Source organism: Camelus bactrianus, chromosome 15 (assembly GCF_048773025.1).
Source record: "Camelus bactrianus isolate YW-2024 breed Bactrian camel chromosome 15, ASM4877302v1, whole genome shotgun sequence".
Classification (NCBI taxonomy): Eukaryota; Metazoa; Chordata; class Mammalia; order Artiodactyla; family Camelidae; genus Camelus; species Camelus bactrianus.
Window position 1 is genome coordinate 35,496,556 of NC_133553.1, and position 18,742 is coordinate 35,515,297.

Genomic DNA, 18,742 nt, shown 5'->3' on the forward strand with positions numbered 1-18,742 from the left:
GAATGGAATGCCATTTACAGCAATACGGATGGACCTAGATATTATCATACTAAGTGAAGTAAGCCAGAAAGAGAAAGAAAACTACCATATGATATCACTTACACGTGGAATCTAAAAAAATGACACAAATGAACTTATTTATAAAATAGAAACAGACTCAAAAGACATAGAAAACAAACTTACAGTTACCAAAGGGGAAGTCGGGGGGGGGGGGATAAATTAGGAGTTTGGGATTAGCAGATACAAACCACTAGATATAAAATAAACAAGAAGGTCCTACAGGATAGCACAGGGAACTATAGTCAATATCTTGTAATAACCTATAATGAAAAAGAATGTTTGTGTGTGTGTATATATATGACTGAATCACTAAGCTGTACAGTAGACACTAACACAACATTGTAAATCAACTATACTTCAATTTAAAAAAAAGTTTCTTCTTCAACAGACACCATTAAAAAAATAAAAGACAAGTCATATACAATGGGAGAAAATCTTTGCAAATCATATATATGAACAAAGAACTTGTATCCAGAATACACAAAATCTTTTACAATTCAGTAAAAGGATAAATTATCAAATTAAAACTATGGCAAAACTAGGGCAAAATATATGAATAGGCATTTCACAAAAGAAGATACACAAATGACTAATATGAAAAATTGCTCAACTTCATGAGTCACTGGAGAGATGCAAATTTAACACCATAATGAGGTTACACTACACATCTGTCAGAATGGTTGTAATAAAAAAGAATGACAATAACAGGTACTGGCCAGAATGTGGAGAAACCCTAACACACTGCTCCTGTAATATAAAATGGTGCTGCCACTTTGAAAAATAGTTGGGCAGTTTCTAAGAGTTAAAACACAGACTTATCCTACAACCCAGCAATTCCATTCCCAAGTAACTATTCAAGAGAAATGAAAACATATGTTCACATGAAGACATGTACAAGAATGTTTATAACATTATTCCTAATAATCAAAAATGGAAATGATCCAAATATCTACCACCTGGTAAACGGCTAAACAAAATTGGTATATTCATATAACTGAATAGCTATTTGGCAATAAAAAGGAATCTATTACTGATACATGCTACAAGATGGATGATCTCGAAAACAGTACACTAAATGAAAAAAGCACAGACATGAAAGACTACGTTTTGTATGATTCTATTTAAATAAAATTTGCAAAAAAAACAAATCTACAGATACATAAAGCAAATAAATGGTTACCTGAGGCTGAGAATGGGAGCAAAAGAACTGCTCTCAAATGGACACAAGGTTTCTTTTTCAGGTGATAAAAATGTTGTTTTTAAACTAGATTGCAAGAGTGTCTATACAACTCAATAAATTTACTAGAAATCATTGAGCTGTATTATTAAGTGCATGAATTTTACAGGATATAAATCATACTTCAAACTTTAATAAAACTGTTAAAAAAGAAGAAAATCTATCTTTGCCACTTGCAAACTGTGCTACCTGTAGCAAGGTACTTAAACTATCCTGAGCTTCAACTGTCAGAAAAAAAAAAGAATTACTAATACCTACCTTACAAAACTCTTGTGGGCACTTGAGTGATGCAGAGGAAAGTTTCAGCCCATCTGTTTCTGTTCTATACCCTAACCCATGCTTCAGAAAATTACTATATCCAAGATATGTAACAGACTAAAAAGAATTTAAGTCCCAGAACCAATAATGAAACACTCTCTTCAAAAACAGTATCACTGTATCACCAATGTTCTTAGTGGCACAGAGCACAAAAAGTCTAAATTCCAAGCAAAAATTCTAATATAAAAATATGAATTCTGTAGCTAATATTGTTCTATAGTTAATAATGCTGTATTGTATATTTGTAAGTTGCTAAGAGTAGATCTTAAAAGTCCTCATCACAAGAAATAAAAATGTGAATTCTAATATAAATGTTCTAATTGATAAGAAAACATAATTGGTGGTGTGGCAGTGGTATATAAATAACTGAAGCTTTAAAATTGATGAAATTTTAAACTAGAAGAAATACTGTATACAAATAGTTACTTGCTTATTCTGTGGCATTAGTTTGAATAATTTCTCCCCTGAATAACATTGATGAGAATTTTCTTTTCTATACAAATTCTTCCAATACCCCAACGATTTTAGAAGCCGTCCAGAGCTTCTCAGGTGAGAATTAAACAAATTATAAACAAGCCAGTCCAAAGAAAAATTATCCTTATCCCTGAGGTGCTGAAGCTATTGCCACAACAATATTAGTACATAATTTACTCTCCTCTCCTCTTTTTAGATAGAAAATATTTACAGGAAAAAAAAAGAGGACAAAACATGTGTAGATAAATATAAAAAAATCTTTACTCTGATAAAAATGAAATGCATCCCAATCTTCCCAAATGTCTTATGCTACCTCTTGCTCAACCGTTTCATGGTTATAGAAACTAAAATTGTTCCATTACAACCAACAAAGAACTTTTACTTATTATTACCAAAATACTCCATGTTCTGTAATTCTAAAAAATGCTCTCTTCCTGAAGTATAGGTAATACTCAGAAGGAATCAATGTTCATGGAAAAGGGAAACTCAAATATATAAAGAAAGACAATGTTTGCTCTAAAATCTCAATAAATGACAACAAAAAAGACAAGACATATGCAGGAATACACAAATAACCGGGAGTATAAAAGTCACACAATAAGAACACATTTGAAAATAGCACTGCTCTTATGGCTGTCACGTAAGCTGGACAGGGGTAGAAAATTTCAATTTTCTTTTTATCTCCACAGACAAGCCATTCCAATCTGTTAAAGAATAACTACACAAAAACATACCTTACTTTTCTGTGATCATTTCTAATATCTGAAGACCTGGACTGAAGCCACAATCAGAAAGAAAAGGAAAATTTTAAGATCTAGTACAAACCTAAGCTGTAACAAAGGTTAAGATGGCATTTAAAGCAAGTCCAAAAGTCAGAAAGTTCGAAATGGCAATATGGCACCCTGGAATTTGGAAAACAGAATGGGAATTTTGCAAGAGAGTTAACACAGAAGATCTGTTGCTGCAGTCTTTAGAATGGCCTGCTTGTAAGACTGGCCCTTCGCCTACACCTAGGAACTTGGCTTTTGCCAACATCCCTTATGTTGATTAACGTTGTTTTACCCTCTTGGGACACTGTACCAGCTTATCTAGACTATTTATAAATTATGTGATTATGGTAAACACCTGCTTTCCTTCCGGGAGTCTGGAATTTCAGTAGCTGTGACTAGTCACACAGGCAGAAAGTGCCTACATGACTTGCCCCCAGTAAAAATGCTGGCTTTTGAATCTTAAAGCAGGATTCCCTGGCTAAACACTGTACATGTGTTAACAGTGCTGGAGGATCCACATTCTATTCAACACACCCCTATGGGAGGGAGAATGTTGGAAGCATGCACTTGGATTCTGCCAGATTCTGCCCGACACGTCTTTTTTCCCTTGCCAGTCCTGCTGTGCATCATATCTTTTCCACTAAACCACAGTCATGAATACAACTGTTGAGTCCTTCTAGTGAGTTTGCAAACATTAGGCTGCTTGTAGAACCTTTGAAACAGGCGTTAAAGGCATGGTGACATAAAGGAATCATAATTGCAGAGTTTTAGAGAGCCCTATAAGGAAGAATTTCTCTCATCTTTTCCTCTTAATCAGATCCACCTTCAACAACAGGGACATGCACATTTATATTTTATGCAGAATATTCTGACTGTGAGAAAGAATAAACGAAAAAGATCTAGAAAACATCAACTAGAGCCAAAGCACTGAGAAAGGGGAAGAAGAAAGGTCAAAGGAAGAAGGTAAACCAGATGTCAATGACAACTAAAATTAACACTTAAGTCATTATAAATCTTTACTGTTTGCTCAGTTAAGTGAATCTAATGAGATTATCAAAATTAATTTTTAAAGTTATACCTTTCTGAGTTTCTATGCTGGCAGGAATACTGATAAGAAAGGTTTTACAAAGGCAAGTATATTTCAGAAATTAGAGAGGCATACTAAATAAACTTTATTAAAGAAAACTCAACCATTTGAAGCAAAATAGTCCTATGATAAATTGACCACATTTGCTCTCAGAATTATAAAGAAATTCCAATTTTTTGATAGAAACAAGTTGACATTTCCATGCCCTATGTCTCCTAAAATTACACCTAGCTTACATCTAAAATTTACAGCTTTATCCTCTCTGATAATGGCATACTATTGTCAAAAATTTTGCACTGTCTTAAAATTACCTACTCTCCCACAAAGAAACATTTACCAAGTTCTATTTATTCTAACCTTTGAACGCCTCCTATAATCTGCTCAGTTTGGTACCCTATGCACCACTACCTTAGTTCAAATCACCCCATGATTTCTAAACTATTTCTATCAATCTCTTTCAACTCTAATCCATCCTTCACAGTACCATCATGCCATTAAGTGCAATATTCTTACAGTCAAGTTGTAATCATCTCCTCCTTTTGCTGAGGACCTCTCAGTAGCTCCATACCAATCATGGAATAAAATACGAATTCATACACTGACATTCAATGCCCTCCTTAATCTGGTCCCACACTACTGTTCCAACTTTCTAATCCTGGCCCTCTGACTATGCATCTACAAGGTCACCAATTTGAATGTCTCCAGTCCCAGGCTGATATCATACATGTGTGAAAAGCTGGATGAGGTAAAAGACAACAGGGAGTGGCAGAACCAATATCCAACTAAAAGTATTCATATATGTCAAAAAGCTTTTTATAACTATGCAGGCCAAACCAAAAACACCTACAGATAGGCCTCAGTTACTATCCCGGCCCTTTGCAACTCCCACAAGCTAAGTCAAACAGTCTTCTGCTCTTAATATAAGTCCCGGGCTTTCTTACTCCTATACTTTGTATTTACAGCACTACCTTTCCCACAAAAAAAAATTCTGCCCTTTCTGTGAAAATTACAGCCATCTTCATTCAGGGTCTACTCAAATACTATCTTCTCCATAAAGCTTTCTCTGTGTTCCCCTAACTCAGCTACTGTCTACAACCTCTTTTTCTGCTCCCATAAACTCAACTGCACTTACTGAACTAAATTATATTAATTTTATATAGTTCTTATCTCTCCTACTAGGCTATATGCTCAGGAAACACACAACCTTTGCCGATTTTTGTATTACTCATCATTTCTTGTACAATTACAATTAGGCAACTCTACTAACATTTGAAAAACTCAAATTAACCAAGATTTTTAAATTCTGAGAGTAAATGTCACCTTAAAAACAATAAATTTTTACATCAATTAACTGGTAAAACTGTGTGACTCCAACTAAAGACATTCTGGAAAAGGCAAAACTATGGAGGGAGTACAAAGATGGGTGGTTGCCAGGACCTAGGGGAGGGAGAAAATAACAGGTGGAACACAGAGGACTTCAGGGCAGTGAAATGCCTCCAAATGATCCCATACTGGTGGATGCATGTCATCATACACTTGTCAAGCCCACAGAACATCCAACAGCAAGAGTGATCCTCATGTAAACTGCAGGCTGTAGTTAATAATAATGTCTCAGTATTGGTCCATTTATTGTAGTAAGTGCAGACACAAACTTAGAATATTAGTAATAGAGAAAGTTCTGTGTGTTGGGGAGAGGGAGTACATGGAACTCTCTGTACTTTCTGTTCAGTTTTCCCATAAACCCAAAACTGCTTTAAGAAATAATATCTATTAATTCAAAACAAAAGATAACAACAACAACAACAACAAAAAAAACAATAAAGAGAAATAAGCTATCAAGCCATAAAAAGACATGGAGGAATCATGAAAATATATTATTGACTTAAAGAAGACAATCTGAAAAGGTTACATACTGCACAATTCCAACTATATGATATTTCACAAAGTATATAACTATAAAGGCAAAAAAAGATCAGTAATTACCAAGGGCTGGATGGAGGTGGAGTGAGGGGAGAATATGATTAGGCAGAGCACAGGGCAGTGAAACTATTCCGTATGGTACTTTAATGGTAGATACATGACATGAGAAACCCATAAACTATATAACACAAAGAGTAAACCCTAATTAAACTCTGAACTTTAGTTAATAATAATGTATCAATATTGGTTCAACTGTAACAAATGTATTATACTAATATAATACAAACAGGAAAAACTGTTTAGTTAATAGTATTTAATAAAATTCCCTCACACAGGGAACTCAAAAATATAATCAATATGAATAAATATAAGAATTAAAAGAGTTACGGTTGGAGGGTAATAGCTCAGTGGCAGAGCTGCATACTTAGCATACATGAGGTCCTGCATTCATGCATGCTAAAAAAAAAAAGAATTACAAGAGTTAGGTTAAATGATCTGGATAAATGATACAAAATCAAGGTTATTTAATATATAACAGTCTAACTACTAAGAGTTATCAAATCTTAACCACGATGAATTTCTAAGATTGGCTAGAACCTAAAAGAGAAGACGGAACAGATTTGAATATACTGTACTGTGCTTTCAAGGTGTCCCTATTCCAAAATATTAGCAGTAACAAAAAGTATTATATGGCTAAAAAGATAATAATGACATTTTTACAGTGAAGATGAACATTTTTACAGGGCCATATTTCTCGAACACTTCGAAAATTACTAAAGCATTCTATTTACTCTGCACATTTTTCCTGAACAAAAAGCATTGAAAATGGGGCAAAGCAACTGTTCCATATCTTGACTATGGTGGATATTTACAACTCTGCATTTATCAATACTTATAGCATAGGATTCTATGCCATGAAGAGCACATTTTACAGTATGTAAATTACCCCCAAAATCAATTAAAATTTTAAACTGCAAGCAAAGAGTAAATGGGGATGATATAGAGAAAGGAATAAGGGGCAGGGGAGAAGGGTTATATAACTGAACAGAGCAAAACACAAAGAAAAGGAAGAAGTGAAATCCAATGCTGTTAATTTTAAGAGTAAATCGTTTTTTCAAGATTGACAATTTCTATATATCCTAACTTAACTCTCAAATGCAATTATATGCAACAGTAAAAATCATGAATTCTGACAAAGATAAAGTATGGAAAAAGATCAGAATAAAGTACTTAAGATATAATCTTGTGTATGTATTTTTTAATTTACACAAAGAAACGTGTATGTATAAATCATATATATACATAGACATATGCACACATACATGTTAGCAGATGCATAATTTTTACTTTCAATAAACACTGGTTGAGGGGAAGCAGAGAAGCTTTCATTGTTCACTCTGTACTTCTCAATACTGTTTACATTTGTAAACCATGTGCATCCATAGTTTGTTTTTTTTTTCTGGCTGTGGAGGCATGGCAGGACCCAGGTGGCCCACTGGGTGAGTGGTGGTGTCCGGGCCCACCTCACCTCCTCAGCCAAGGCACTGGCCGGCCATTGGCTGGCGTGGGGACAACCCACGTATATCCATTTTTTAAATGTCAACAGAGTTAACTGAGCAAGGGGATTATGGGTCATTTCATGTTTTCTCCTTTAAATTACTCATCATTTTTTAAAAAGCTCTAATGAATATTTTAAAATCTGTTTAAAATACACAGAAAATTACAAATAATAACTTAGCTATTTAGTTTTTTTAAACCTGCAATAATTATTTATAATAGTTAAAATGAGGGAAAAGTTTAAAAATTATATGGTCAATTAACTGAAGTATTACATAGACATATACTAGAAAGTCCTATGTATGACCAATGAAAAGAAGTTTTAAAATGACATAAAAATACATTCATAACATGAAAAGCAGTTAATAAAAAATTTTGATCTAATTTTTGGAAAAATATTTAACAAAAGTATTGAAAATAGACTGTTATTAATTTATTCAACAATTAATTACTGAGATCCTTTTGTGTACCAGGTACTGAGCTGGGTACAGAAGATACAGAGTAGACTAGCTGTCCTTGAGCAGGGAACAAATTAGGAAAGCACCAGAGAAAGGAAACACAGGTGGTACTGTGGTAGGCTGCCCACAACTATAATCACTAAATCCCTCCCACCTCTGAACACTCGTGCCACTCCTCTCATTAGGTGTACAATTTCTCCCTCCCCTTGAACCAGACTTCTGACTTGCTTTGACCAGTAGAATGTAGCATAAGTGATACTGTGCCAGTTTCAAGCCTAGATATTAAGAGGACTGGAAGTTTCTACTTGCTTTCTTGCTACTCTGAACTGCCATGTACTGCACGACAGCCCGACAGGAAAGGAAAATCATGTGCAGAGAAAGGCCCTGAAGGAAGAGTGACAACAGTGGAGATAGCACCAAGATGAGAACTAAGGTGCTTCAGTAGACAACCTGCATCACAGTCCCAGACAGGAAGTAAGAGCATTTTAGAGCCCTCAGCCTAAGTCAATCTGTCTCAACTGGCAACAGATGAAACAGAGATGAGTGGTTGCCACTAAACCCTGAACAAAATTCTAGACCAAAAAATTATAAGCAAAAAGAAAGGCACCATAAGGTGATACAACAATAGATAACTGAGACAAAAAAAAAATGGTACTACTACAGCAGAAACATAAAATATAATACGGACTTCGGTGACAAAGAGACAGAGGGAAGCTGAAAGGGCAACAAGTAGACTAGAAATGGACGAGCAGTAAGGAAACTGCTATAGGAGGTGAAAAGGGTGACCCATATTACTTACTGGCAGAACAACTAGCGTAACTGTCACATGAAGTAACTTAGAAGATGGAAAACATACCTAGTGAACCCAAAGATCTAGCTAAGAAGATTTCCAGGCAAAATATTCAAAATGTCAGTGGCTTTCTTACAGCCAAGTAAGAGGAGATACAAGAAGAAAAGCACGAGCTAAAGAATTATAAGCATATGTATGTGTATGCATGACTGGGACACTGTGCTGTACACCAGAAATTGACACATTGTAAGCGATTGTATTTCAATAAATTTTTTGTTTACTTTAAAGAATTATAAGCAGAATTTAAAAGAAGTATTTCTTTAAAAAAATTTTTTACTGACGTACAGTCAATTACAATGTGTCTGTCTCTGGTGTACAGCACAATATCCCAGTCGTGCATATACATACGTATATTCATTTTCATATTTTTTCCATTAAAGGTTATTACAAGATATTGAACATAGTTCCCTGTGCTGTACAAAGGAAATTTTTTTTTAATCTGTTCTTATATACAGTGGCTAACATTTGTAAATCTCAAACTAAAAGAAGTATTTCTAACCAGGAGTTGCTTGGTTGGAAAACAATTGTTTCTCACTGCTAGCTTCTACAGATAGTCAAAGAAACAGCGTAAGGAGAAAGTTCAAGTCCAGGGTGCTACCAAGAACATGGGCTCACAATTATCAAAACAAAACTACATCTGCATCTATGACAAAGGAGGCAAGAATATACAATGGAGAAAAGATAGTCTTTTCAATAAGTAGTGTTAGGAAAACTAGACAGCTACCTGTAAAAGACTGAAATTAGAACATTCTCTAACACCATATACAAAAATAAACTCAAAATGGATTAATGACTTAAATGTGAGATCTGACACTATAAAACTCCTAGAGGAAAACATAGGCAGAACACTTGGACATAAATCACAGCAATATATATTTTTGAACCAGCTCCTGCAGTAGTGGAAATAAAAGCAAAAATAAACAAATGGGATCAATTAAACTTAAAAGCTTTTTCACAGCTAAGGATACCATCAACAAAACAAAAAGACAACCTACATAATGGGAGGAAATATTTGCAAATGATGTGACCAACAAGGGACTAATTTCCAAAATATACAAACAGCTTATATATCCTAGTATCAAAAAAAAAGCAACCCAATCAAAAAATGGGCAGAAGACCTAAATAGGCATCTCTCCAAAGAAGACATACAGATGCCAACAGGCACATGAAAAGATGCTCAAAATCGCTAATTGTTAGAGAATTGCAAATAAAAACTACAATGAGGTCATCTCACACCTTTCAGAATGACTATCATCAAAAAGAACACAAACAGGGGGAGGTACATATACATACACAGACACACACAGACAGACACACATACACACACACACACACACACACACACACACACACACACACAATGGAATACTACTCAGCCATTAAAAAGAACAAAATTTTGCCATTTGCAGCAACATGGATGGACTTGGAGGGCGTTATATGCTAAGTGAAATAAGTCAGACAGAGAAAGACAAATACTGTATGATATCACTTATATGTGGCATCTAAAAACTACAACAAACTAGTAAATATAACAAAACAGAAGCAGACTCACAGATAGAACAAACTAGTGGTTATCAGCGGGGAGGGGGAGGAGGAGTAATATAGAACTGGTAGGTACAAATTACTGGGTGCAAGATAGGCTCAAGGATATATTGTATAACATGGGGAATATAGCCAATATTTTGCAATCAACTGTAAATAGAAAGTAACCTTTAAAATTGTATAAAAAATAAAAATTTTAAACTTTAAATGTTAAAATAATACCACATCTGTAAAACCCTTCACTAAGACCTCAGGAAGACTTAAGACAGTACTTGTATACTCTTTCAGGCAGGTAAAAGGACTTCTAAGACTTAACAGGCCCATAACTTGGGATCTAGAGTAAAGAGAATCCTGTCTCAGAAAGAAGTGATGTGAAACTCTTGTCTAATGGACTGCACTTACAATCTGATATACAGAAAACTCAAGTGTTTACGAGTTTTATCAGTTTGAATTTAAAACACTGTTCCAAATGAAAAGAGGCCTTTAGGCTCTTAAAACTGTCACATACATGAAACAGACTAAAGCTACTCAGATGCAAACAAGGCCCTTTTCTTACAGAAAAGTAAAAATGACTAGGAAAGTAGAGCCAAGAGCCCAAAGGACCCAGCCAAGAGCTAAGAAAAATACAGATCTTCCTTGACTTACAATGCGGTTAAGTATCAATAAACCCATCATACGTTGAAAATATATTTAATACACCTAACCTACTAAACATCATAGCTTAGCCTACCCTACCTTAAATGTGCTAGGAACATTTACATTAGTCTACAGTGGGGTAAAATCATCTAACTCCTATTTCATAAAAAAGTGTTGAATCCCTCATGTAATTTACTGAATACTGTACTGAAAGTGAAAAACAGAATGGCTGTGTGAGTACAAAATGGTTATAAGTGTTATTGGCTGTTCACCTCTGTGATCATGTGGCTGACTGGAAGCTGTGGCTCACTGCCGCTGCCCAGAAACATGAAAGATTATCATACTACATATTGCTAATCTGGGAAAAGATCGAAATTAAAAACCAAAGTACAGTTTCTACTGAATGTGTATCACTGCCACATCATCATAAAGCCAAAAAGTTGTAAGTGGAAACATTACAAATCACGGACCATCTGTAATGAATTATGAAGACAGAACCAAACCATAATCAATGACATTTTCTGTTTCCTGGTTAGATTTCAGAATTGCTTTGGACCAGAGACTACTATACGCTTCCCATTCTTTCACTCTTCAAGGGAAGTAATTATTGTGGTTGACTGTCCCTGTCTCAAAATTATATACAGACTGTATTTGGGGGGCACGGGAGGGTGTCTTCTGAGTTCATAGGTATCCAAATCAAAAAGACCTGCACCCAAGGAGCCTTATCCACATCCCAGCCTAATGCAGATCACAAGACAATGCACTTTGAACCTGAGGTCATAACTGGATGAGACTTCTGGGCACCTTAGGAGAGCTAGGTGTGACCCCCACATTGGAGAAATGTGAATTGTCCACCAGAGGAAGAATTATGGTAGTCCCTCTGCAAAGATGGCTGCCAACAATTCCTCCTATTCCTGTACACATATGGTAGTCCTCTCATCAAGAGGTGGAAAACAAAATGCAGTGGAAATGGTGCTTTGTAATTTCAAGCTTAGGCCTAAATGGGCCAAGAAACTTATGTTTTTGTTCTCTTGCTATCCAGAATTACCATGATGATAGAACAGCCCAGGCTGATTAACAAACAGGCCACCTAGAGAATAAATGAGGTGTCTCAACTAAAAGCCAGCATTAAGGCCATCTTGGATCCTCAAGGCCCATTTTAGTCATCTCAGTCAATATCTGATGGACCACAACAAGGTGTTCCCTGCCCAAACTCCTGATCCAAAAATTGTCAGCAATAAAACAGTTATGATTTTAAGTCACTAAATTTTGAGATAATTTATTACTCAGTAATGGATAACTGATACAGGTAGTGAGTGCAGCAAAGGTTACAAAGGGAAGTACTGGGTACTTTCTATGAGATACTATTAAGAATCCTATTGTAATCTGAGAGATAGGGAAGTTTTTCTTGAGAAGTGATACATTTAAAAGTGGTCATTTAACACTATTTAATAAGGGGGAATTATGAACAAACATTTTGTTCATTGGTTTCAAGTCCCCATTTTCCTAAATAAGTTTTTTCCACATTGCACCTGTTTTACTTGCGAAATAACAAAATGTTTTTTTTAACATTTTTTATTGAGTTATAATCATTTTACAATGTTGTGTCAAAAGTGTTATTCTTTTAAAAAAACCTCCTTAAGTATATTATTGGTAGCTTATTAGTTCTATTATATTGAAATTTATTAAGCCTAAACTAAATTTTCCTGTGACAAAATATACAAACATTTAAGCAAACAACAGAAGTTTTCTATTGTCCTATGTAGTTGAAGAATGAGATGTTCTGATTACATTAATATTCCAAAAAATACACAGCTGAAATTGATTTAATAATTTCTAGAGAATTATATTGTATTAAAACACAGTTAACTGAAAATTATACTCCTTTTTTTTTAACATCACACTGACTTTCAGAAACTTCTTCAAATTTATGTAATTCTTCATAGTTACCATTGTGGACAGATGTGGATAATGTAAGACTGAGAGAAGTAAATAATACTTTGATAACAGAATTAACAGTAAAAATGATCCCCAAAACTGCAATAATGGAATAAAACCAACATGAAAAAATTATAACGAAGTAATTGAAAAGACATACACATTTAGGGTTAAAGAGAACTCAACCACAGAAGTACAAGAGGAGAAAATAATCCAGCTTAGCAGAATGAAAAAGCCTTGGGGTTTTAGCTGACCACAAGACATTAGACAATAGTAAGTAAGCCATATCACAAAAAAAATTGTTCATGTAATTTCAGGCTTCATTAACGCATTTAATTAACAAATATTTACTGAGAACCTAAAATGTGCCATGTACTTTACTGAAGAACACAGTAACAAGAACCAGAGAACGAGTAATCTCACCATATTTGGGACTAAAACTATATATGGACTAGTAAATCTATACAAAGGAAGTAGTTGAAAAAATCAGAGAAGTATGACGTACAAAGGAAGACTTTCTAATATGAATATTGCCCTAAAAGAAGAAGAAAGTTCTTAAAACAATTCTTTCATTTTACCAAAGTAAATGACTACTATGTGACAGGCACTGTGCTAGATACTGAGGGATAAGTGAAGAACAAAATACTGTCCCTGTCCTCACTCTACTTGTAGTCTAATAAGCACCCTTTCATGTAAAGACTTTTCAGCAGCTATCAAATAATAATCTGTCAAGCATATTATACAAGAGATTCACGTACTTTGATTAAGGCTCAAATACATGACCTCCAATGTTACTTTCAAATCTACAATTTTATGATTATTTACTTATAGCACTGTACCGTGAAAGAATGTAATTATTATTCTGAGATAAATACATGTGTTATGAATAAGATAACAGGCAAGCCAATACACACAAACACACACACAGATTTTTTTTAATATTTCCACCTAATAAAACACTATGTCAATTTTTACATTTAGCCTGCGTAGGCAAACTACTCAAAACCAACTCAAATCCACATTCAAAAAAATCCAAATCTCAAATTTCTATTTCATTTCAATGAAAAATTTTAAAATCTCTTTACCCTAATGATTATCTTATCCTAGTTAAAAGAATTCCAAAGAAATTAATATCCATGATTTCTCTGGGATTTCTTATATTAATTAATATACCTTTCCATGGCTTTAGCTGTATAAGGCAAATGCATTTCAATACTGTGTTCATCTTCATCTGTCTGCAGAGACATGCGTTCAAACATTCCTGTCTTCCACAGTTCTCCGTAAACTAGAGATTTCAAAATATAGTAAAACAAATATATTAATGTATATCCTTCTCCTGTGAGACTCCACCCAGTAACACAAAACCACATGCTTTGGCAAGAGACAGAAACACCACAGAATATTCTCCTTCATTTTTATTTTTAAAAAAGGAGAAAACACTAGCTTCTAACATACCAGACAAAACAATAATACATATAATGACTGACTCTGCATTTTTGTATGTCACAAAGTTACACAAAAAATAGTAATTTAAATTTTTCATCAGTTCCTTTCATTGTATCTAAAGTCACCTCTGGGTCTAAGCTTTTCCTTGATCTTAATCAATCAGTAGATACTAACAAGAACATAGGTGGTTAGAACTGAAACATGGAAAAACCCTTGGTGTACTTACTCATGAGGTTAATAACACAGTTTTTGAGTTTTCCTTTGTTTTTTAATAAAAAGTATAGGATTATTGTTTTACATCTCAGTTTCGTGTTATACTAAGAACAAAAAAATCCTACCAAGGATGCTATTTTCCTCAAAATTTAAAATTAAGCTTGTGGGATAGATTGAAATGTAAATTTACCACAGTACCATGCCATAAATGTTCTTAAAATGATTTAGTAATTCAGACCCTCCTGATGAATTATACTTAAAACTAGATTATTATATAGCAAGAAAATGATGAAATTTAATATGTAAAAAAAATAAGAATATTTTTGTGTTATCACTGAACAGAATCAGCATTTTTATCTTATTTTTTTTAATGGAGATACTGGGAATTGAACTCAGGACCTCGAGAATGCTAAGCACGCACTTTATCATTGAGCTATACTGTCCCCCCAGAATCAGCATTTTTATAACTATATCCTTAGACAGGTTTACCAATATCAAAGAAAGGAACAAATAATGGTATGACTTTTTTTCCTATAAAATTAAACTGATTAAAAATCTTCCATTCCTTCATTGGCAGGCTATCCAAAACCAAAATCTTCTAAATGCCCAAACAAGGTTTTAAAAATAAAGTGTGTCCCAGAGGGGAAGAGGAATTGGATGAAGGTAGTAAAAAGGTAAAACTTCCAGTAGTAAGATAAGTAAGTGCTAGGGATGTAATGTGCAACACGATAAATATTGTACATGCTCAGCGGCATACATTAGATATCAAAGTTGAGAGTAAATCCTAAGAGTTCTCATTGCAAGGCAAAAAAACTTTTTCCATTTTTTAACTTTCTTTAATTTTTATCTATATGATGGATGTTCACTAAACTTACTAAGTTTATGTGTATATGAATATGTAAGTCAAATATATGATATATATTAAGTCAAATCACTATTTGATATGTCAAATCACTATTCAGTGCACCTTAATCTTATACAGTGCTGTATGTCAATTACATCTCAATAAAACTAGAAGGAAAAAAATTTTTTAATTTAATAAAATTCATATAAAAAGCAGATTAAAAATTTTAAAAAGTATATCCCCTAAAACCATTCCAGAGCATAAGGCTAGTAATATTCCAGCTTCATTCATACGATATATCCTAACAACAAATTGCTAATACTCTATAATGCTTAAAACCCCAAATTATGAAAATTTAGGCCTAAAAATTAAAGAAAAAGAGGGGGTCATTTCCTTTCAAATGGATTCTTTCATTCTACAGAAGAACTTGTTGCAAAATTTCTTGAAACAATAAATACCCAACATACTTAAAATATAATTTCATGAAATGAAAGGATATACACCAAGTTCATGAATGTGGTTATTCTGGGGAATATAAATGGAGTTCAGATGAGGGAAAATTCTGAGTCAACTGTGGATAATAAATTGGTACATGAGTATTTGTTATAATAGTCTCTGTATTATTCTGTATTTTTAAAATTTATGTTCACCCACTGCTCCAAGAATACTATTATAAAGTCAAAAGGTTTTACTTTGCACATTCAGTGTACAAAATGAGCTTCAACTTAATAAAAAAGGGAGTTTCTAGAATCCTATTATAAAATCAAAATAGATGTTTTAAAAATAAAATATACTTAAGATCTATGTAGCACTTTTCTTGCAGAGTTTCATAGTCCCTTTTTTTCCCTATAAAAAAATCATTTATGAGGAAGTAAAGTCATTATCACTATTATCCATTTACACTGAGAGAGAACTGTTATACACTAACATGCCCAGAATCTTTCATCAAGTTGTTGTGGGTATCAATTTCTTGTCTCATGGTACAATGAGTACATGGTACCTCCCTGATTATAAATGCAAAGCATTACAGCCTGGAGACTAGTGAATATGACAGATTTTTGTAGCTAGAAGAAAAACTGTAGTTGTCTTTCAGGCATATGGAACACTTTCTTTGTTTTTATTTTTTGCAGATTAGTCACAACAAATTTTATTTTTTTAATTAAAATATTACTTATGATACTCATATTTTTATTTTAAATTAACGTATAATTCCTATTTTTAAAAACTTTAGCTGTTTATAAGCTGTAAGATCTCTATATACTTACTCTTTTGGTCAATACGAAGGTCATACAGAGGTGTCCTATATATATCCACACTGGAAAGTGCACATCGAGAAAGGGGCACATGATGAGAAGGCCCAAGGATGAAAATTCTCCGGCTAGGAGATATACAACAAAAAACACAGAACAATTGCACTTCTACACAAACCTTATTAAATAAAAAGGTTGAAAATAAGTAATTTTTAAAAATTACACGTAACACTGTTTTCCTTGATTGACTTCATTACCTACTATTATGTGCTAAATTGTGTTCCCTTGAAATTCATATGTTGAAATCCCACCCTCCGCACCTCAAAATGTGGCCTCTTTGGAGATAAAGTCTTTAAAGACATGACTAAGTTAAAATGCGGCCCTGAGGGTAAGGCCTGAATCCAGAATGACTGGTGCAAGCAGAGGAGGAGACACCAGGGGTGCACGTGCACAGAGAGGTGAGCGTGTGCAAAGGCAGCAAGAGGACAGCCATCCACAAGCCGAGGAAAGAGGCCTCAGAAGAAACCAACCCTGCAAACACCTTCATCTTGGACTTTTCCAGCATCCAGAACTGTGAGAAAATAAATTTCTGTTGTTTTAGTCAGCTAGTCTGTGGTATTTTGTTATGGCAGCACTTAGCAAGCTAATGTACCTACTAATGACTTGCTCTTCAGTTAATTAAGCCTTAACTCTGTCTTTTTGTTAGAAGGCCTTTAAAAGTACCATGTTCAACACCTGGAAATACCAGTTACTGATTATATACTGTAAACCCACTGACTATGCTTAAAATGACCTCTGTATTCACAATGGCAAGGATACAGGTTTCCAATAGCTATATTAACTGAATTTTAAACATTTTGGTTACTAAATAAAATCTCAAAAGTATAACACATTCTAAACTTGCCTACAACGTTAATAAAAATACCTAACAGTATAAATTCTAAAAATACATAGTATCATTACAAAGAAACATTCTGATAAAGCTACTTCCAAATTTCTTTCCATGGCAGGGGAAAAAAAGGCATCTTGTTGAGAAGAATTCTGTGTAATAAGCTTTCTCTGTTCCCGTTCAAGTAGAAGTCATTCTCAAAAACAAAGAAACTTAATTATGTGTTATTTGCCCTGTAGGCTAAAGAAAAGAACTGGGCTAAACTGTAGCTTAAATCTTCACAACCCCTTTATCTTGACATCAAAAGTAAAATTAACTTCTTCTCATTTTATCTTAAACAGCTCTACAATCTACATTCCAAAACTATCTAATTTCTCTATTCTTCTAGATTCATAAGAACAAAACCTTCCCCACCACACACACACACACACACACACAGATCCAAAAGAACCAAAAGTATAAGAAAAAAAGGAGTATACGTAGGCTACATACCTAGAAAATTAAGTGCTACTCATTGCTCAATTAATGGACAAAGACACAAAGACTGAGACCCAGAGTTATATTCCTTTCACATCAAAAACTTCCAGGCTATGACTGAAACATTATGCTATACACCAGAAACTGACACAACATGGTAAACTAACAACACTTCAATTAAAAAAAAAATCTTTGAAATAGGAAAAAAACAAACAAAAAAACTTGCAGGCCAAGGAATGTGTGCTTTATCAATATATTTATTTCGATAAAATCCTGTTACAGCTAAGAAAATTAGCCTATTATCTGCTATATATTACTTGCTATATAGGGGGTGGGAAGGCGGTGAATAAGAAAGATGTGAAAAGCAATTCTCAGTTTAGTCCCAAAATCTCCTCAAGATGTCACACAGAGCACACATGTAAGACCACTCACAGGCCATTTCCAGTCAGAAACATAATCTCTTTACCTTCTCCCCTATTAATACTCACTTCTTGTCATCATCTCCATAATCAACTCAATAACCATTTAAGAAAAAAAGATCAAATCTATAGATTCCTAAATGAACAAAAGAGATACCACTATGTTCTCCTATCTTAACAGCACATAAACATCACCACAATTTTTTAAAGTCTAATGTGGGACTTACATAATGGTAACTCTGAGTGTTTGGAAGACTTGCCTGAGGACAGGTGTTATATGAACCAAGAATCAAGTAAGAAAAAAAAGCATCTTTTATGATTGAGGAATGTATTTCTATGAAAAGAGACAGGTATAGT

At 34.0% G+C, this 18,742-nt stretch overlaps 1 protein-coding gene across 9 annotated transcripts in view; it reads right to left on the minus strand.

Moving 5' to 3' along the window:
- MEMO1 (mediator of cell motility 1) overlaps positions 1–18,742 on the minus strand; it is a 116,615-nt gene that overhangs the window by 35,797 nt on the left and 62,076 nt on the right. For 8 of the 9 annotated variants that reach the window (XR_012511854.1, XR_012511851.1, XR_012511849.1 and 5 more), the window contains 2 exons: positions 16,616–16,728; positions 14,021–14,132 (listed from right to left, as the gene is read on the minus strand). The exons of the other annotated variant lie outside the window; for it this stretch is intronic. Coding sequence is in view for 2 of the 8 variants with exons in the window: in XM_074378693.1 (XP_074234794.1) it covers positions 14,021–14,132; positions 16,616–16,728 (225 nt within the window). In the remaining 6 variants the exon portion in view is untranslated. The remainder of the gene's footprint in view (positions 1–14,020; positions 14,133–16,615; positions 16,729–18,742) is intronic. 9 annotated transcript variants of the gene reach the window in all.